We start from the raw sequence: 21,808 nt of genomic DNA, 5'->3' as shown, positions 1-21,808 counted from the left end.
TCCCGCAAAAGCATGAGAAGGGACCCTAGAAGACCATTCTACTTGCTCACGCAAGTACTATCCTCCTGCATCTTGAGCAAGACCAGCCAGAGCCCCTCAAAGGGGACATACACGCCACCCAAAGCACCCAGAGCAGAACCAGCCCCACAAGCTAGTCCAGCCTCCGGATTTTGATGCGTTTCCAGAGAACAGCAGCCAATCTCCAATGAATCCAAACCCAGGAATACCTGTAGGGAGGATGACTGCACCACTTTCAACATAATTGGCGCCTCATAACAACAGATCAGTGGGTGATATTCATCATAGCCCAGGGATACCATTTAAATTTCCTCACAGTACCCCCGGACTCTCCACCCAATCCACTGAGGACTCGAAAAGACCACACATTGCTTCTAGAATCAGACCTTTCCACCCTTCTGCGAACCAGGGCTGTAGAAACCGTCCCCCTGGTGCAGAGAGGCACAGGGTTCTACTCATGTTAATTTCTGATTCCAAAAAAATTGGGCGGTCTCCGCCCCATCCTAGACCTTCGCAATCTCAACAAATTTCTTCAAAAAGAAAAATTCAGGATGGTGTCTCTCAGCACCATGCTTCCCCTACTACAGCAAGGAGATTGGTCCTGTTCTCTGGATCTTCAAGATGCCTATGCACATATCGCCATATCGCCATATCCCCACATCACCGCAAATACCTGTGCTTCACAGATATTTTCAATACCGAGTTCTGCCATTTGGTATGACCTCAGCACCTCGAGTGTTTACAAAATGCCTAGCAGTGGCTGCCGCACATCTACGCAGAAGCACCGTATAAGTGTTTCCTTACCTGGACTACTGGCTAATAAAGAGTTGATCCAAGCAAGGAGCTCTCAACTCTCTAAAGCTCACTACGGATCTTCTACACTCGCTAGGATTTCTGATAAATTACCAAAAATCCCACTTGAATCCATAAGAACATAAGAAAATGCCATACTGGGTCAGACCAAGGGTCCATCAAGCCCAGCATCCTGTTTCCAACAGTGGCCAATCCAGGTCATAAGAACCTGGCAAGTACCCAAAAACTAAGTCTATTCCATGTAACCATTGCTAATGGCAGTGGCTATTCTCTAAGTGAACTTAATAGCAGGTAATGGACTTCTCCTCCAAGAACTTATCCAATCCTTTTTTAAACACAGCTATACTAACTGCACGAACCACATTCTCTGGCAACAAATTCCAGAGTTTAATTGTGCGTTGAGTAAAAAAGAACTTTCTCCGATTAGTTTTAAATGTGCCCCATGCTAACTTCATGGAGTGTCCCCTAGTCTTTCTACTATCCGAAAGAGTAAATAACCGATTCACATCTACCCGTTCTAGACCTCTCATGATTTTAAACACCTCTATCATATCCCCCCTCAGTCGTCTCTTCTCCAAGCTGAAAAGTCCTAACCTCTTTAGTCTTTCCTCATAGGGGAGTTGTTCCATTCCCCTTATCATTTTGGTAGCCCTTCTCTGTACCTTCTCCATCGCAATTATATCTTTTCTGAGATGCGGCGACCAGAATTGTACACAGTATTCAAGGTGCGGTCTCACCATGGAGCGATACAGAGGCATTATGACATTTTCCGTTTTATTCATCATTCCTTTTCTAATAATTCCCAACATTCTATTTGCTTTTTTGACTGCCGCAGCACACTGAACCAACGATTTCAATGTGTTATCCACTATGACACCTAGATCTCTTTCTTGGGTTGTAGCACCTAATGTGGAACCCAACATCGTGTAATTATAGCATGGGTTATTTTTCCCTATATGCATCACCTTGCACTTATCCACATTAAATTTCATCTGCCATTTGGATGCCCAATTTTCCAGGCTCACAAGGTCTTCCTGCAATTTATCACAATCTGCTTGTGATTTAACTACTCTGAACAATTTTGTGTCATCTGCAAATTTGATTATTTCACTCATCGTATTTCTTTCCAGATCATTTATAAATATATTGAACAGTAAGGGTCCCAATACAGATCCCTGAGGAACTCCACTGTCCACTCCCTTCCATTGAGAAAATTGCCCATTCAATCCTACTCTCTGTTTCCTGTCTTTTAGCCAGTTTGCAATCCACGAAAGGACATCGCCACCTATCCCATGACTTTTTACTTTTCCTAGAAGCCTTTCATGAGGAACTTTGTCAAACGCCTTCTGAAAATCCAAGTATACTATATCTACCGGTTCACCTTTATCCACATGTTTATTAACTCCTTCAAAAAAGTGAAGCAGATTTGTGAGGCAAGACTTGCCCTGGGTAAAGCCATGCTGACTTTGTTCCATTAAACCATGTCTTTCTATATGTTCTGTGATTTTGATGTTTAGAACACTTTCCACTATTTTTCCTGGCACTGAAGTCAGGCTAACCGGTCTGTAGTTTCCCGGATCGCCCCTGGAGCCCTTTTTAAATATTGGGGGTTACATTTGCTATCCTCCAGTCTTCAGGTACAATGGATGATTTTAATGATAAGTTACAAATTTTTACTAATAGGTCTGAAATTTCATTTTTTAGTTCCTTCAGAACTCTGGGGTGTATACCATCCGGTCCAGGTGATTTACTACTCTTCAGTTTGTCAATCGGGCCTACCAACATCTTCTAGGTTCACCGTGATTTGATTCAGTCCATCTGAATCATTACCCATGAAAACCTTCTCCATTACGGGTACCTCCCCAACATCCTCTTCAGTAAACACCGAAGCAAAGAAATCATTTAATCTTTCCGCGATGGCCTTATCTTCTCTAAGTGCCCCTTTAACCCCTCGATCATCTAACGGTCCAACTGACTCCCTCACAGGCTTTCTGCTTCGGATATATTTTAAAAAGTTTTTACTGTGAGTTTTTGCCTCTACAGCCAATTTCTTTTCAAATTCTCTCTTAGCCTGTCTTATCAATGTCTTACATTTAACTTGCCAATGTTTATGCTTTATCCTATTTTCTTCTGTTGGATCCTTCTTCCAATTTTTGAATGAAAATCTTTTGGCTAAAATAGCTTCTTTCACCTCCCCTTTTAACCATGCCGGTAATTGTTTTGCCTTCTTTCCACCTTTCTTAATGTGTGGAATACATCTGGACTGTGCTTCTAGAATGGTATTTTTTAACAATGACCATGCCTCTTGGACATTTTTTACTTTTGTAGCTGCTCCTTTCAGTTTTTTTCTAACAATTTTTCTCATTTTATCAAAGTTTCCCTTTTGAAAGTTTAGCACGAGAGCCTTGGATTTGCACACTGTTCCTTTTCCAGTCATTAAATCAAATTTGATCATATTATGATCACTATTGCCAAGCGGCCCCACCACCGTTACCTCTCTCACCAAGTCCTGTGCTCTACTGAGAATTAGATCTAAAATTGCTCCCTCTCTCGTCGGTTCCTGAACCAATTGCTCCATAAAGCTATCATTTATTCCATCCAGGAACGTTATCTCTCTAGCGTGACCCGATGATACATTTACCCAGTCTATATTGGGGTAATTGAAGTCTCCCATTATTACTGCACTACCAATTTGGTTAGCTTCCCTAATTTCTCTTAGCATTTCACTGTCCATCTCACCATCTTGACCAGGTGGACGGTAGTATACCCCTATCACTGTAGTCTTCCCTGACACACAAGCAGATCGGAGCAGATTTGGACACCACAGTCGCAAAGGCCTTCCTGCCCAACAACCACGTGGACATACTCTCCAAACTGGCTATTTCTCTGCGCACATGCAAAACAGCCTCAGCCCATCAATTCCTCATGGCTTCCACGGTCCACATCACTCCTATGGCCAGGCTGGCCATGAGAATAACTCAATGGACTTTAAAATCTCAGTGGCTCCAAGCCACTCAACCTCTTTCATCCCGGATTCATGTAACTGATCAGCTCCGCCTGTCACTTCTCTGGTGGACAAACAGAGCCAACTTGCTGACAGGTCTACATTTCCAGCAACCAGTTCCTCAAGTGACCTTAACCACGGACGCATCCAACTTGTGTTGGGGAGCTCACATGAACAACCTTCAAACTCAAGGTTCTTGGACACAACTTGAAGCACAGTTTCAAATCAACTTCCTAAAGCTTTGAGCCATATGTTATGCTCTACATCCATTCAAGGACTGCCTTTCACACAAGACTGTTCTCATTCAGACAGACAACACAGTTGCAATGTGGTATTTGAACAAACAGAGTGGAACAGGCTCTTATCTGCTTTGCCAGGAAGCTCCGCAGATCTGGGCCTGGGCTCTTGCACATTCCATGCATCTCGGGCCACTTATCTGGCAGGCTTACAGAATGTAGTAGCAGATCACCTCAGTCGATGTTTCCATCCCCACGAGTGGTCTCTGGATCCCTGTGTAGCGAGCAAAATGTTCCGACCCTGGGGTCAACCAACCATCAACCTCTTTGCATCCGAACTGAATCACAAAGTGAACAGATTCTGCTCCCTGCACAGGCAGCAAGACACATTAGCCATGAATGCCTTCATTCGCCCCTAGAACACAGGCCTCCTATACCATATCCTCTGATACCACTAATAGCCAAAACACTAATGAAGCTTCAACAGGGCAGGGGATCTATGATACTCATAGCCCCGTTCTGGCCTCGACAAGTATGGTTTCCCATGCTTCTTGACCTCTTCATCTGAGAACCCATTCGCCTGGGCAGAGCACTCAATGTCATAACTCAGAACCAAGGCATGTTACGCCACCCAAACCTTCAGACCCTATCCCTCACAGCCTGGATGTTGAAAGCCTGATCCTTCAACCGCTCAACCTCTCAACTAAGGTCTCTCAAGTGCTTGTAGCTTCACGAAAACCTTCCACATGAAAATCCTATCTTTCTAGGTGGAAAAGATTTACCACGTGGTGCACACAAAAAGGTATCGACCCCTTTTCCTGCCCTACTCTATCTCTGTTAGACTATCTCTGGCACCTTTCAGACTCTGTTCTCCAGATTTCCTCGGTAAGAGTTCATCTCAGTGCTATCTCAGCGTACCACAAGGGAATAGAGGATGCCCCGATAACAGCGCAACCCCTTGTGAGTTGGTTTATGAGGGGCCTACTACAACTTAAGCCCCCTCTACAGCCACCAGTTACTGAATGGGACCTAAACGTAGTACTTACAAGGATCATATGTTCCTCTTTGAGTCTTTGCACTCCTGTGATGTTAAATTCCTTACATGGAAAGTTCTTTTCCTAGTAGCCATTACATCTGCTCGAAGGGTCAATGAGTTACAAGCACTTGTCACATACTCACCCTAATCAAGGTTCCTCTATGACCGAGTGATCCTCTGTACTCACCCTAAATTCCTTCCCAAGGTGGCAACGGACTTTCACTTGAATCAATCTATAGTCTTGCCCACCTTTTTCCCAAGGCCTCACTGTCACCAGGGCGAGAGAGTTTTACACACCTTGGACTATAAACATGCACTTGCATTTTACCTAGACCGCTCCGCAGTCCATAGGAAATCCAGCCAACTCTTTGTTTCTATTGATAAAAACAAACTGGGAGTTTCAATGGGCAAACAAACTCTCTCCAACTGGCTAGCAGACTGTATTGAATTCTGCTTTGAGAAAGCAGGCCTTCCTCTTCAGGGACGAGTGAAGGCACACTCAGTAAGAGCCATGGCAACGTCAGTAGCACACTATCATTCAGTACCAATTGCTGAAATCTGTAAAGCTGCAACATGGAGTTCTCTACACACATTTGCAGCACATTACTGCCTGGACAAGGAAGGACGTCAAGACTCTGCCTTTGGCCAATCCATCTTGAAGAACTTATTTCCAGTGTAATCCCAACTCCTTCCACATTCACCTGCTGTGATTTTCAGGCTGCCTCATTTTTCCCAACAGCACACCAGTTGTTGTGCCTGTTGCACAAGTTGTATGCTGTTGGTCTAAATTAAATATGAGTCAGCCTGTAGCTTGCTAATCACCCACATGTGAGGACTACCATCCTGCTTGTCCTGGGAGAAAGCAGAGTTGCTTACCTGTAACAGGTGTTCTCCCAGGACAGCAGGATGTAGTCCTCACGAATCCCACCCGCCACCCTGCGGAGTTGGGTCCGAAACCGTTTTCTTATTTTATTTTTCGCTCGCAACTTTTGATACAAATGAGACTGAAGGGAGGACCCCTATGGCCACAGGGATTATGACATGCTGGGCATGCTCAGTGTGCCAGTCAAAGTTCTAGAAACTTTGACAAAAGTGTTCTGTGACATCACCCACATGTGAGGACTACATCCTGCTGTCCTGGGAGAACACCTGTTACAGGTAAGCAACTCTGCTTTCTGCCTCATGCGGTCAGTGCTGGATCTCCCTCGGTTGCCCTCTCTAGCTCCCTAGTTAGGGTTTTCATTGATTCTGGTAAGTTTTCTTGTGTCTCGATTCCTCCGTGGCAGTGGTATGGTCGGAGCCTACCGGCCATCAACGGCCGTCGTCATAGATTTTGACCTCTCATCCCTTTTATTTCATCCTGTCATGTCCACCTCTGGTTTTAAATGATGCCTCCAGTGCATGAGGATTCTGAAGGATGCCCAGGATAGGAGGATTGAGGCTATGCTTAAGCAGGTATATAAAGCCATGGCAATGAATTTGCAAATAGCTTCATGCTGCTGCTTGGTGACATGAGCAGGTTTGCGTCTCTCTCAGGAGACTCAAGGAGTGGGAGTCAATAGCAGGCAGATAATGGAACCAGTAGCCACATTTTAAACTGATCTGGGCTGTATTACTTGGTGCGTAATGCCACTAGAGGTGTAGCTTCCATGATAGTGGCAAGACACCTGTTGTGGCTGTGGAACTGGTTGGCAGATACTATTTGTAAGTTGAATTTTACAAGATTACCCTTTAAGAGTTCTCTTTCGTTCGGGAGTGAGTTGGAGAAAATGGTGAATAGATGGGGGTAGATCCAAGATTCTGTGATTGCCAGAGGACAGGAAAGTGGCATCGCGTTCTTTTAGGGCAAAAGCCTTCACCAGGGATTCCCATCTGTTTTGTCCTTACAGAGGGGCAGCGACATAAAAGTCACATCCCTTTACAAGATCTCAGTCCTTTTGCCTAAGAAGCCTCATAAGGATGTGGGCTCTGGGATTGGAGCATCTTGATCTTCATAATGAAAGTGTGGGGGTCATCTATCTCGCTTTTATGTCAGGTGGGCCCAGATTAAGATGGATCAGTGGGTCCTGGAGGTGATAAGAATTATATCTTCTAGAATTTCTGTGAATTCCTCCAGATGCCTTTCTGGTCTCTTCATGTAACTCACTAGTGAACAGAGTGGTCATGGAGAATAAGTTGAGAAGGCTGATAGATCTGAAGGAGGTAATTACAGTTCCCAGATCAGGACGCTATTCTATTTATTTTGTCATTCCCAAGAAAGAAGAGGGTTCCTTCTAACCAGTCTTGGATCTGAAGGGAGGCAATTGGTAATTGTGTGTGACTCACTTCAGGATGGAAATTTTATGCTCTGTAATTATGGCAGTACAGAGAGGGGAATTTGATATCTCTTGATCTGAAGGAAGCCTATCTACATATCCAAATTCAGCAGGAGCCTCAACATTTCCTTTGTTTTGTCATTCTAGAGCATCATTATCAGTTTCAAGCCCTACAGTTCAGTCTGGCTATGGTACCCAGAACCTTCTCCAAGGTCATGGTGCTGATAGCAGTGTCTCTGTGCAAGGGAGGGCATTCTAGTCTTTCTTCTGTATCTGGACAACTAGTTGAATTGAGCTATGAGTACAGAAGAGAGTCAATTGGTGTCTCTCAAAGTGATTTGCTTGCTTCAGGAGGTAGTCTGGGTGGTGAACTTAACCAAGAGCAGTCTACAGCTGATACAGACCCTGGAGTACCTCAGTGTGCGAGTCGATATGGAGCTGGGCAGAGTGTTCATGCCAGAGAAACGAATCCAGAAGTTGGTGACTCAAGTCCAGTCCTTGAAGAGGGCTATTCGTTCAATGGTGTGGTCTTATCTACAGATCCTGGGGTATATGGGAGCAAAGTTGGAGGTAGTATCCTGGGTGAGGGCAAATATGCAGCCACTTCAGCATGCATTGCTCTCTTGGTGGAATCCTCAGAAGAGAACACAGTGAGACTCCAGTTGCCAATGGAAATGGGCGAGCAGCTGCAGTGATGGTTACAAGCAGACCACCTCAGGAAAGGAGTGCTCTTGGAGATGCCAGACTGGGGATGCTCACAACAGATGCAAGCCTTCTATGTTGGGAGGCTCACTGTCAAAAGTTGATAGTGCAAGGTCAGTGGAATGCCCAGGAATAACAGTGGGCCATCAATTGTTTCAAAGTGCATGCAGTTAGTTTGGTGTGCTTACAGTTCACTGAGCAGTTGGCAGATTTAGCGGTGAGAATGTCGGGCAGTGCCATGACAGTCGTCTACATAAATCATTAGGGTGGAACCAGAAGCCATCAGGTGTTGGTGGAGATAGATGCTCTATTGGTATGGGCAGAGCATCATCTCCAGGAGATATCCACCTTTCACATTGCCGGGAAGGACAATGTGCAGGCCAATCTCAGCAGACAGGTCTTGGACCCTGGAGAGTGGGAGCTAACGTACTCTGCCTTTCAGCTCAGTGTCTCATTGGGATCAACTGTATTTGGACTTAATGGTGAGCTCCAACAACATGAAGGTGCCACAGTTTTACAGTCACAGAAGAGATCTGAGAGCACTACAAATTGATGCGCTCATCCAGGTGTGGCCAGGAAGCGAGCTGTTATATGCTTTCCTACTCTGGCCAATGATCGGCAGGGTAATTCGGAAGATTGCGAGTCATACTGAGACCGTACTTTTGGTGGCTTTGGATTGACCCCGGAGACCGTGGTATGCCAATTTTCAATCTCCACACATTGACTATTGTAATGGGTTATATATTGGATTGCCAAAATATATACTTCAATCAGTAGAACTTCTATTAAATTCTGCTGCTAGGCTGGTTACCCATACAGCACGCCACGATCATATTTCACCAATTCTCTGTAGACTTAATTGGTTACCAGTGCATCAACGAATATTATTCAAAATAGGGATGTTGGTTTACAAGCTACACTCGTCTAAGTTTATGTTTTGGTTTAACGCTTTGTTACGGACATATAATCCAGTCCGAACTTTGAGATCTTCTCAACTTAACATGTTAGCCATTCCCCCAGTCCGTCAAGCTCGATTACTCTGTACCAGGGAAACATCTTTTTCCATAGTAGCACCCACCGTATGGAATCTCCTTCCAGTTGACCTGAGATCTCTTGATGACATTAAAAAATTCAAAACAGCTTTGAAGGAACATCTGCTTCATCTTGCATTCAATGGTAAATAAACAGTATGAATACCATCATTCTGTTTTCATAGTAAAAAATGATGTATTAACATTGTGATTTTAATGATAGAATTGCAGAGATGTCTTTAATACTATATGCACTAATAACATCTGGTATTGTTGTTTTGGTTTCCGTGAAACTAATATTTTTTGTTTGTATTGTATGTCTCTTGTTTTAATATGTATGTATTTTTGTATATCGCCTAGGCCTTTTCAAGTGTTAGGCGATTAATACATTTTATTAAATGAAAATAAATAAATGAAAAATGGCTCCTGGTGGACAGTCCTCTCAGGTTGCCTCTCAGGGGAGGATCTGCTGCATCAGGGGCTGATAGTGCATGACAATCTGGGTTGGTTTTGCCTTATGGTTTGGCCCTTGAGAGGGCTCAGCTGCTGAAGCGTGGTTATTCTTTGGCGATGATTTCCACATTGCTTCACGCTAGAACATTTTCTACCTCTCTGGCTTATATTAGGGTTTGTAGAGTATTCGAGAGGTTCTTACCTTTTAAAGTAGAGATTCTACTAATTTTGGAATTTTTACAGGAAAGTTTGGTTAACAGTTTGGCCTTAAACATTCTGAAGGTGCAGGTAGCAGCTCTCACTTGCTATAGGGGCGGGTCAATGGTAGACCTTTGTTTTCCCATCCAGATGTGCCCAGATTCTTGAAGGGAGTCAAGCATCTGCATCCTCCCTTGCATCTCCTGGTGCCCCTTTGGGACCTTAATCTGGTATTCAGTTTTTTGGCGGGTCCTGTGTTTTGGCCACTACGTGATGTTTCCTTTCACCTGCTTACCTTGAAAACATTTTTTCTGGTGGCGATCTGTTTGTGAGGCATATCACCGAGCTACAGGCTCGTTCTTGCCATGAGCTGTTTCTGCAAATAACTCCAGGGTAGAACAGCTTAAGACTGTACCTTCTTTTTTACGGAAAGTGATATCAGAGTTTCATTTGGACCAGTCTATTTCCCTGCCCACACTGGACAGGGGTAGAAATTTTATTTATTTATTTATTTTAACATTTTTCTATACCGACCTTCATGGTTAAATACCATATCAGGACGGTTTACATCGAACAGGGGTAAAAAATAACTAGGTAAAGGAAGAAACAAAGTTACATTAAACGAGGACCGTGAACTTGGAAGCTTAGGTAGCTGGAAGAAAAAAGATAAAGTTAAGTTAAAAGGAGAAATAACAAATTCCAGACTAGAGATAGTTCGGATTAGAGTTAGTCCACATTATCAGTTCTTGCATGCCTTGGATGTAAAGCAGCATCTGATACATAGAAACATAGAAATGACGGCAGAAGAAGACCAAACGGCCCATCCAGTCTGCCCAGCAAATTTTGCACTTTTTTATTTTTTCTTCATACTTATCTGTTACTTTTGGCTCTTAATAACCTTTTGGTTCTATTTCCCTTCCACCCCCACCCTTAATGTAGAGAGCCTTGTTGGAGCTGCATCTAAGTGAAATATCTAGCTTAATTAGTTAGGGGTAGTAACCACAGCAATAAGCAAGCTACACCCATGCTTATTTGTTTACCCAGACTATGTAATTCAGTCCTTGTTGGTTGTTGTTTGTATATAGATCCACTTTTCTTCATTCCCCCTGCCATTGAAGCAGAGAGCTATCCTGGATATGCATTGAAAGTGAAATATCAGTCTTTCTCCCCTGCTGTTGAAGCAGAGAGCTATGCTGGATATGCATTGAAAGTGAAGTATCAGTCTTTCTCCCCTGCCGTTGAAGCAGAAAGTTATTTATTTATTTATTTAATTTATTTATTAACTTTTGATATACCGACATTCATAGGACATATGCCGGTTTACAATCAACTCTTGTAGCGAGGAAAGAGAAATTACAAAATGACAGGGGAAGGGGGAGAAGGAATAGAAAAAGGAGAGAAGGGGGGTGGGTGAGAGCAAGCGCGTAAGTAGCGTGAAAAAATAAAGGTTGCAGAGCGTAAAGGAGAGAAGGAAAGTAGATAGGAACTATATTCAAAAACATTAAGGCAACAACATTTCAATAATTATATAGACAACGTTTCCTTGAGATACATCATTATTATACATCATTATTATACTTATACATCATTTTTAAGTTATGCTGGATATGCATTGAAAGTGAAGTATCAGGCACATTTGGTTTGGGGTAGTAACCACTGTAACAAGTAAGCTACTCCCCGCTTTTTTGTGAATGCATATCCTCTTTTCCACATTTCCTCTTGCCGTTTAAGCTTAGAGCAATGTTGGAGTCGCATTAACCGTGTATGTTTATTGAATAAGGATATTATCTCCAGGTAGTAGCCTTCATTCCCGCGAGTCACCCACTCTTCATTCACGTCCTCTATACTTTATGGATCCACGGTGTTTATCCCATGCAAAAGTATGTTTAGGAAGGGCATTCCAGGCATCCACCACCCTCTCCGTGAAGAAATACTTCCTGACATTGGTTCTGAGTCTTCCTCCCTGGAGCTTCAAATTGTGACCCCTGGTTCTGCTGATTTTTTTCTGACGGAAAAGGTTTGTCGTTGTCTTTGGATCCTTAAAACCTTTCAAGTATCTGAAAGTCTGTATCATATCACCCCTACTCCTCCTTTCCTCCAGGGTGTACGGTACTTGAAGTTTACTTGTTCCTTTAGGAAGACTGAGTGACTGTTTGTTATCCGTGGTGGAGGTAAAAAAGGGGAGCTGGTGTCATGAGCAACAGTAGCTGGTTGGGTTAAAGAGGTCCTCGTGGCTGCCTATGTGATTGCAGATGTATCATTGCCTAGACAGGTTAGGTCGCATTCCACTAGAGCTCAAGTGGTCTCTTGGGTGGAGATTCAGCTGTTGTCTCCTGTCGAGATTTGCTGGGCAGCAATGTGGTCTTTCTTACATACTTTATCCAAGCATTACTGCTTGGGTGTTATGACTCAAGAAGACACGGCCTTTGGCTTGTGGTGTTGACGGGACTGCAAGCGGCCTCCCATCCGTTTCGTGAGTAGCTTTGGTACATCTCACCAGTGTGGACTGGCCTGCCTGAGTGCAGAGGAAGGTAAAATTACTTCTTATCTGATAATTTTGTTTACTCTAAGGAAGGCAGGCCAATCCACAACCTGCCCTGGGCTGCCTACTTGGTTTTAGTTTGTCCTTTGTTTTGGGATGATGCATAGTATTCTTTCCTTTGAGTCCTTTGAAGGACTGGTAAGTGAAATAACCAGCCCTTAAGATGAGTTGGCGTAAAGTGTTTTACTGAGCTCACTGCTTCCCAGTGGTCAGGGCAGGGCTATATGTCAGCGATGTCAGTTTTTTCTCCATCTGCTGGTAGGAGTGCACAACCTACCGAGTCCTAGCAGCACCAACAGAGAAATGGGATCCTGCTACTAAGCAGGTTATATATAGACAAGATACAAAGGAAGCTTTTAAATTTGTAATTTATTGTTTTATGCAGTAAATAAGTAACAAAAATAATACACTTATCAAAATAAATCAAAGATAAACATTAAACAAACTATAGAAAAACTGTAGTAATAGAAATTCAAGCTTAAACTGCAATTAACATGGTTATTAAACAAATAAGTAGCAATAAATACAGAAGTCAATTTGCAAAGGGTTTAGGTGCCTAACTTTGGGAATTAGGACCCTAAATTGACCGTTTTCAAAATTTACTAGGGCTCAGTGCCTAAATTTTGGCTCCTAGTTTCACTAGGTCTCTTAATATAGGAGTTTAAAAAGTGGTGGCTAAGGGTTGAAAAAAGGGTGGGGAAAATAAGTTAGGATCTTAGCACTAATTTTTGACACTAGGTACCTAACTTAGGGGATCAGTCTAGCCAAATGAATATCAAGCCTATGTCTAGGGTGCTAAGTTTTATGACCCTAAATTTAGAAGAATTTTTGGCTAAAAATTAAGGATCCTATGTTTGACAGAAAATAGGCACTTAACTTTGGTGTTTAAAGTTAGGAGGTCAGCTTTTTTAGACAATCAAACATATGAGGCTTCAAGGTAGAAGACTAAGGAGCGATATCAAGAATAATTTTTTCACAGAAAGAATAGTAGATTCCTTTAATGCCCTCCTAGATTGGGTGATAGAGGCTAAAATAATAGTGGATAAGCATAGATGATCAATAGTTGCAAAAAATTAAAAGAGCGTGGAAGAATTAGCAGAAGACCTAGTGAAACTCAGGTACTTCTATTGCTGAGTCTCCTCGTCGCATTGACCAGGTTGATGCGGCAGGGTAGTGGTGAGGAAAGGCTATGGAAACCTGGGAAACTAGATGGCATTGATGGCCTTTTGAATGATTATAAGAACTTATTGCACATGGGAGAGGATAATAATAATTCCCCTGTTTATGTTCCTATGATTTCTCCACCTTATTAATTTTCTTCTTTAAGGTTTTGTATGCCAGGACTCATCAACACGTCGAAGTAGCCAATCATCCATCAAATTTATTCACGCTTCACGACCTCAGGTAAGTGAACGGGATCTTGAGTTTGCACAAAGAGGGCATGTTCCTTTATTTTTTATTGTAAGAAAAAGCTGGAGAATTGTGTAAGTGTGCAGTGTATTAACAGCTATGGAGTTAATAAACCTCTAAGCTGAAGGCTGAACTCATGAATCAAAGGCTGTTTCCCTGTACTTACCCAGATCGGTCCAGACTCCTGGGTTTTGCCTCCCCTCCAGCAGATGGAGACAGAGAAAGTTTTGACAGACTCTTCCTTATATGCCAAGATGCCACCCACAGTCTGCCAGTATTAATCTGTCTCCAGCAGATGGTGGAAGTGCAAAACCCACAGTCTGTACTGGTTACTTGGTAAAAAAAAAAAAAAAAAAAAAGACAGGATTTAGGTTTTCATTTAAGTTAATTTAATTAAAAAAAAAACAAAACAAAAAAACCAGAACAGAGACACAGTTGGAAGGAGAGTGTCCTTCAGCCTCCCAGGGGGTTGTCAGGACCTGAGGGGACCATCCCCCCTGGTGTTTGAGGCGGCTGCGGCTAAGGGTCGAGGGCCCTTTTTTTTTTGCCACAGTGCAGCAGAGCTTGGGCTGATACTGGGGAGCCCGGATCACTCACCCCAGCAGGACCACACCAGGACCAGGACCCAAGAACAATGAGGCAGGTTTGGAAAAAAAAAAAAAAGGTTTTTGCTGACCAGTTTGTTTTTCGTTTCTTCCCGGGGCTCTCCTTTTCCTTCTCTGCCGCGGCAGTTGGGGAGCTTTTGATATTTTTTTACCGGCTTTTCGCTGTTTAAAAAAAAAAAAAAAAAAAAATTTTCCTGGCGCTCTCATGCCGCACAGAGCATCGTGCCATGCGTGCAGCTCCGGGCGTGCACACCTCTCGAGAGATGAGCTGTGTTCGGCCTGCATCCCCGGAGGTGAGGGAACCTCTGAAGCCGCCGGGGGGGGGGGCGGTGTTCTTCGCAGGAGGTTGGTGTCACTAGCATTTGGAGACCTGCTGGCTCCTTCCTCCAGGCCGTTCCCGCTGAGCATGTGAACTGGCGCCATTTTAGGCTCCTTCACGGCGACTCAACTTGCAATGGGGGAGGGGAATCTCCTGCTCCCACTGTCTCCCCAGCAGCCCCTGTTTAGAAAGGAGGAGCTTGGACCTCTCATTCCCACTATTTTGTGAGAATTGGGAATTGATGCTCCGCAAGAAGAATCTCGCTTGGGTTCTATGGATCCAATGTTATTGGGCCTGAGGGGTCCTCCTACGTCTTTCCCTTTCCATTTCTCGGCTACTGACCTATTCAGGGAATTTGATACCCCAGATTTGGGGTTGAAAGTCACTAAAGCAATGGACAAGCTCTATCCTCTGCCTGAGGAAGCTTTAGATATTCTTCGGGTTCCCAAGGTTGATGCAGCAGTGTCAGCGGTCATGATGAAGACCACTATCCCAGTCACAGGGTCGATGGCCCTCAAGGATTTGCAGGATCGAAAGCTGGAGTTACAGCTTAAGAAAATCTTCGAAGTCTCTTCGCTGGGGGTCCGAACAGCGATGTGTAGCAATTTTTCTTTGAGAGTGGGCCTCCGCTGGGTACAGCAGCTACAGGCCAATGAGTCACTGTCTGAGGGAGAAGCTCTTCAGGCAGGGCGTCTTGAGGCTGTGATCGCTTATAGTGCAGATGCGCTTTATGACATCTTACGGACGTTTGCTCGGTCCAGGGTGTCCACAGTCTCGGCACATAGGTTATTGTGGTTATGAAACTGGTCTGCAGATGTTTCTTCTAAGTCCCAGTTGGGGTTCCTGCCTTTTAAGGCAAGCTGCTGTTTGGAAAGGAGCTGGAGGACATGATTCAGTCCCTGGGCGAGAATAAAATTCATTGGCTGCTGGAAGATAGACCAAGGTCAAGAGGATCCTTTTCTTCTAGGTCTCGTTTTCATGGGAATCGAAGGCCTCGAGTGCCTAGAAGCTCCTCTTCCTCTTTTCGGCCAAATTCTAGCAGGCAACAGTCGTGTCTTTTTGTGGGCAATGCTTCGGTAGACCTGGTAACACACAGTCCACACAGGGAGGGAAGCCTTCACAATGAGGTGCGGCCAGTCCATTCCTCTGTTCCAGTTGTATGAGGCAGATTGTCTTTGTTTTACAGGGAGTGGACCAAACTCACATCGGACCAGTGGGTTCTCTCTGTGATAAGACATGGCTACGCTTTAGATTTTCCACGTCTGCTCCGTCATCAGTTCCTGGTCTCCCCATGCAGCTGTGCAACAAAGCGTGTCGGGCAGTAAAGGACACGTTGCACCGTCTTCTCGACCTCGGAGCGATTACGCCAGTGCCCCCCATCGGAACAACGAAAGGTCTGCTACTCCACCTACTTCGTAGTACCAAAAAAGGAGGGGACCTTCTGGCCCATTCTCGATTTAAAGGGGTCAACAGATGTCTTCGGATCCCCCGCTTCCGCATGGAGTCTCTGCGGTCCATCATTGCTTCAGTTCGACAGGGGGAATTTCTGGCATCCCTAGATCTGACGGAGGCGTATTTACACATCGCGGTCAGCCCTGACCACCAGATGTTTCTGAGGTTCTCTATACTTGGGGCATCATTATCAGTTTCAAGCTCTGCCTTTTGACCTTGCTACAGCACCCAGGACGTTCACCAAGGTAACTGTGGTGGTGGCGACGTAGCTACGCAGGGAAAGATTGTTGGTACATTCATACTCGGACGATTGGCTGATTTGAGTGAAATCGGAGATGCTTTGCCTTGCGGTGATCCACCGGGTGCTTCAGCTCTTACGAGCACTCGGTTGGGTTGTCAACCTTGCCGAGAGTCGTGCCATGTCCGCAGCAGGTCCATCGCAATGGAACTCACTTCCACCAGCACTCCGGGCAGAACTATGCCCAATCAACTTCAAAAAGAGACTAAAAACCTGGCTATTCGAACAAGCGTTCCAGTCATGATAATTATATACCTCAACACCACCACCCTGACCAAAAGCCTAAATAAAAACTTTCATACCATTCTTATATTAGAACACAGACGCCTATTAAGATAAATTTGCTTTCTTATTTATTTATTTATTTATTTTTAATTTTTATATACCGAAGTTCCTGTAGGGACTACAAATCAATCCGGTTTACATAAAACGAAGAACTGCTCAACAGAGAGCGGAGCTTTACATGGAACCGAGGAACATATGGAACAGTATAACTGATTGACAATTTAACATAGTGCTAAATAAAGTAATAATAGTTTAACTGGAAATAAATAAAGCAATATAATATTTTATAAAGACAGTTTAACTGTTTAACGTATCAATAAATATAAATATAAGCAATGCCAAATATATATATAAAATATAGTAAATTCTTCCCTCTCTATTATGTTCCAAGTTTTTGCTCCCCAGTTACTCTGACCCAAACTTACTCGGACCCAAACTTTATACCCTGTACTATGTATTTAGCATTAGCATTAACATTCTCTCATGCTTATTTTCACAGTTCCATGCAACTAGCATTACATGTAATTAGCATTTAGCATTCTATGTTATCAGCATTTTATGTTCTATGTAATTAGCATGCTCTCATGCTTGTTTTCAGTTTCAATGTAAACCGAGACGATATGCAATATCTTGCATGAATCCCGGTATATAAAAATGTTAAATAAATAAATAAATCCCCTCCCAGTCACTGGAGTTTCTGGGGGCTCTATTCGATACGCAAAAGGGCAGAGTATTTCTGACGTCCGAACGAATCATTAAATTACAAGGTCAGGTTCAGGTCTTGTTGTCCATGCATCCTGCCAAAGTCTGGGATTACTTGCGGGTCATGAGCTCCATGACATCTTCACTAGAGCTGGTTCCATGGGCCTTTGCCCACATGTGTCCGTAACAATCAGCATTGCTTTCCCGGTGGAATCCAGTTTCCGAACAATTTCACCTGCTCTGCCTCTGACTGAGTCCGCACGGTCCGGTCTAGATTGGTGGCTATGCTCGGACAACTTGAGTTGCGGGGTTCCCCATAGTGGTTCCAGAATGGACGGTAGTCACCACGGATACGAGTCTTTCCGGTTGGGGAGCAGTGTGTCTCGGGAAGTCCGTGCAGGGCCAATGGTCCATCAATCGTCTGGAGACCAGGGCAGTATAGCTGGTGCTGCGTGCCTTCCTTTCGATCCTCAAGGGGAAATCAATCAGGATGTTGTCGGACAATGCGACTGCGGTGGCTTACATCAATCGGCAGGGAGGAACAAAAAACCAGCCAGTAGTGTTGGAAGCTCATTAGCTGGGCGGAGCAGAACCTAGTCAGTATAGTGGCATCCCACATTGCCAGGGTCGACAACATTCACGCAGATTTCCTCAGTCGACATCAACTCGATCCAGGAGAATGGGAGTTGGCCGACAAGCGTTTCAACTCATCTGCGACACGTGGGGTACACCCTGCGTGGATCTGATGACGACGTTCAAGAATGCCAAGGCTCCACACTTCTATGCTCGCCGCAGAGCCACGGGAGCAGAGGAAGTGGATGCTCTGGTTCTTCCCTGGCCGTCAAACGTCCTGCTCGATGTATTTCTGCCTTGGCCTCTAATCGGCAAGGTCCTCAGGTGAATAGAACTCCACCCGGCAGAAGTGATCTTGGTGGATTCAGAATGGCCGCGTTGTCCATGGTTTGCGGATCTGGTCAATCTAGCGGTGACGGGTCCCCTCTGGTTCCCGGATCTTCCGGGCCTGCTGCAACAGGGGCCTGTTTGTTTCGACCAGGCCGATCGCTTCTCTCTAGTGGCATGGCTTTTAAGAGGCAGTGGCTGAAGGGCAAAGGGTATTCGGACGCTGTTATGGCTACACTTTTAAGGTCGCGTAAAACTTCCACTATCCTGTCTTATGTCAGAGTATGGAAGATCTTCGAATCTTGGTGTGTAGAGCGGCAGATTATGCCTACCTGGGCGTCCGTGCCCGATATGTTGGGTTTCCTTCAAGCTGGGTTAGCTAAGGGTTTATCCTGTAGTACTTTGAGGGTGCAAGTGTCAGATCTTGGTTGTTTACGTGGGACCATACAGGGAGTAGCATTGGCTGCGCATCCAGAGGTCTCGCGTTTTCTTCGGGGAGCAAAGCATTTACGTCCGCCGGTAAGACATCCTTGTCTGTCTTGGAACCTGAACTTAGTCCTCACAGCCTTATGTGTGGCGCCCTTTGACCCTTTGAAATGGGCAACGTTGAAAGACCTCACGTTTAAGGTGGTTTTTCTAGTGGCAATTTCCTCTGCTCGTAGAGTGTCTGAGCTTCAAGCATTATCTTGCAGGGAGCCCTTCTTACGGATTTCGGATTTGGGAGTTTCCTTGCGAATGGTTCCTTCCTTTCTTTCAAAGGTAGTTTCCTCATTTCATTTGAATTAATCGGTGGAGCTCCTGTCCTTTTCGGAATTGGACCGATCAGATCTCCTTTCTAAAGACTTAAGGAAGTTGGATGTATGTTTGTTTGTTTGTTTGTTTATTTATTTATTTAAATCTTTTCTATACCGTCATTAAGGTGGGTACCGTCACAACGGTTTACAGTAAGGCACAAAAAGTAATTTTATTAAAATCTAACAGTTTACACAGGTGCCATTAGGTTTGGTAACAAAGTTTTTAATCAATGCTAGTTGTTAAATGAGTGTTATGACTATTGTGTCCAGGTCAATTATATGGCAGTTTGAGTCTGGGACTCATTCTCTAGATTTAGCTTATCCTTTGGTGATGAATTAAATTTAAAAAAGATACACCCTTAGTTTGTGTGGGTGTTTTGTATCTCGTGCTTCCCTGGTTTGAGCCTTGCAGGGCTTTACTGCATTTTTGGAAGTTGCCAACAGTTTTCAAGACTCGGATCATCTTTGTGCTCTGGAGTGGCCCAAAGCAGGGTAATATGGCATCTAAGACCACGATAGCCCGTTGGCTGAAAGAGGCTATTAATTCTGCATACTTGCTACATGGTAGGCCCTTGCCAGTGGGACTTCGGGCGCATTCTACCCGTTCTCAGCGGCTTCTTGGGCGGAATGTCAAATAGTTTCACCGCAGGAAATTTGCAGAGCAGCTACATGGAAATCCTTACATACTTTTGCGAGGCATTATAGGCTGGATGTCCAAGACCCACAGGCGGGAGGATTCGGAGAAGATGCGCTGATAGTGGGCCTCTCTGGATCCCAACCCAGGTAAGTGAAGCTCTGGTACATCCCAGGAGTCTGGACAGATCCGGGTACGTACAGGGAAAAGAAAATTGGTTCTTACCTGATAATTTTCGTTCCTGTAGTACCACGGATCAGTCCAGAGTCCCACCTGCTTGACTCATAGAGGTAATGGAGAGTCCGGTCTTTCAGCATTTGTTTACTTCTGGTCTGCAGGTCAATCTTGTTTACCGTATTCAACGAGTTCTGTTCTCAGTTGGGGCTTGTGATCCAGTTCAAGTTAAATGTTAGTTGTATATAGTTAGTTTGGTTTTGAACCATTCTGCTTTGACATTGAGTAATACTGGCAGACTGTGGGTGGCACCTTGGCATATAAGGCAGAGTCTGTCAAAACTTTCTTTGTCGCCATCTGCTGGAGGGGAGGCAAACCACAGGAGTCTGGACTGATTCGTGGTACTACAGAAACGAAAATTTTCAGGTAAGAATCAATTTTCTTATATCTGAATTTTTGCAAATTGTGCATGCCCATATGTCCTGTAGGATTGCACCCTGGTGGAGGGGGGCCTGGTGGCTCCTGCGATAGTGGCTAGAGCAGATAGAGGACATAGAAGCTATACTTTCTAGCTAGACTTAAGATCATATTTATGGATCTGGCAAAAGCTTGCAAGTCAATTTGGGCCACGTAACAGCACGAAAGCTGCCCAATGGCAAACTACATGGGCACTTTTCTACCGACGTATTAGTGAATTTTAAAAGAGAAACTACTGCTAATTTTTTTTCCTTTCTCATCTTGCTACACCAGTCCAGAACAATTGGGTTTATCTCCTGCTTCCAGCAGATAGATGAAGATCACATGACTTTTTCTTGACATTATTTATGTAGGGTGTAGGACAGTTAAAGCCAGGATTCTCTGCCTCGAGCAGATGGAAGACAATACTGGTGGTGAAGTAGGAATTTCGATAACGGTTTTTATTTACCTTTTGAGTTGAAATAGCTCAAATAAAAAGTACAGCTTTATCTGGAAATTATATAGCTGTCTGTGGGCCAGGTACCTCTTTGATTCAGAGTTTGTGAGCCCTGATGGTGATAGCTTCCAGTCAAATTGAGGTCTTGGTACAGCTTGAAGGGGAATTTATATTAAAGATTTAAAGGAAAAGGATAAGAAGAGGATCTTCTAAAAGTTACTGGCTCCCCCTCTTTCCCACTTTATATTTTTCTCTCAAAAAAAAAAAAAAGGTTTTTTCTCCTAGGACAAGTAGGATGTTAGTCCTCACACATGGGTGACATTATCAGATGGAGCCCGGCACAGAAAACTTCTGTCAAAGTTTCTAGCCCTTTGACTGGTACACTTAGCATACCCAGCATGCCACTGTCCGCACGGCCATGCGGGGTCCCCCTTCAGTCTTTCTTTCTGCGGTGCAGTTGCCTCGCAGTGGTGGAGCTCTGCTCTTCCTCAGGGTTCTTTGTTTTCTTGTGATATTTTGCTGCCTTCTCGTGGGGTCCCCCTTCCCTGGTTCCCTGCAGTCAGAAGGGTGGCGCGATAAGTTTTTACCTTTTTTGCAGACAGTTCCGGGGTTTTTTTGGCATCTGTGTCCTCCCTGCACCATCCACTTGTTGGCGCGAAGCATGGCCTCCTCTGGTTTTAGTCAATGCCCCCCAGTGCCCGCGGACCATGTCTTTGACTGATCCTCCTGAAGTCTGTATTCTTTGCCTGGGGGCATCGCATGATGTCCAGGGTTGCTGATTTTATGACCAGAAAGCCTTCCAGCCAACGAATTAACTTAATTCGCCTATACATATGATCTCTCCCAACCCCACCCCACAATCATGGTTTAAAATCACTCCTTTCCTCAGCCACCGAGCCCTTATTCAAGTTTCTAAACTGCAAGTTAGTTATTAGTTACCCAATAAAGAAGAATAAGACACTGCTATTTCAGCA

General features: G+C 44.3%; 1 protein-coding gene across 1 annotated transcript in view; it reads left to right on the top strand.

The window, feature by feature from the left end:
- Positions 1 to 21,808, top strand: part of TTLL5 (tubulin tyrosine ligase like 5) — a 798,469-nt gene that overhangs the window by 274,671 nt on the left and 501,990 nt on the right. Inside the window, 1 exon segment of the mRNA XM_029598396.1 lies at positions 13,676 to 13,752. Coding sequence (XP_029454256.1) covers positions 13,676 to 13,752 — 77 coding nt within the window.

This window comes from Rhinatrema bivittatum, chromosome 4 (assembly GCF_901001135.1).
Source record: "Rhinatrema bivittatum chromosome 4, aRhiBiv1.1, whole genome shotgun sequence".
Classification (NCBI taxonomy): domain Eukaryota; kingdom Metazoa; phylum Chordata; class Amphibia; order Gymnophiona; family Rhinatrematidae; genus Rhinatrema; species Rhinatrema bivittatum.
Note: the sequence above shows the minus strand (reverse complement) of the source record. Positions and strands in the feature narration are given on the sequence as shown.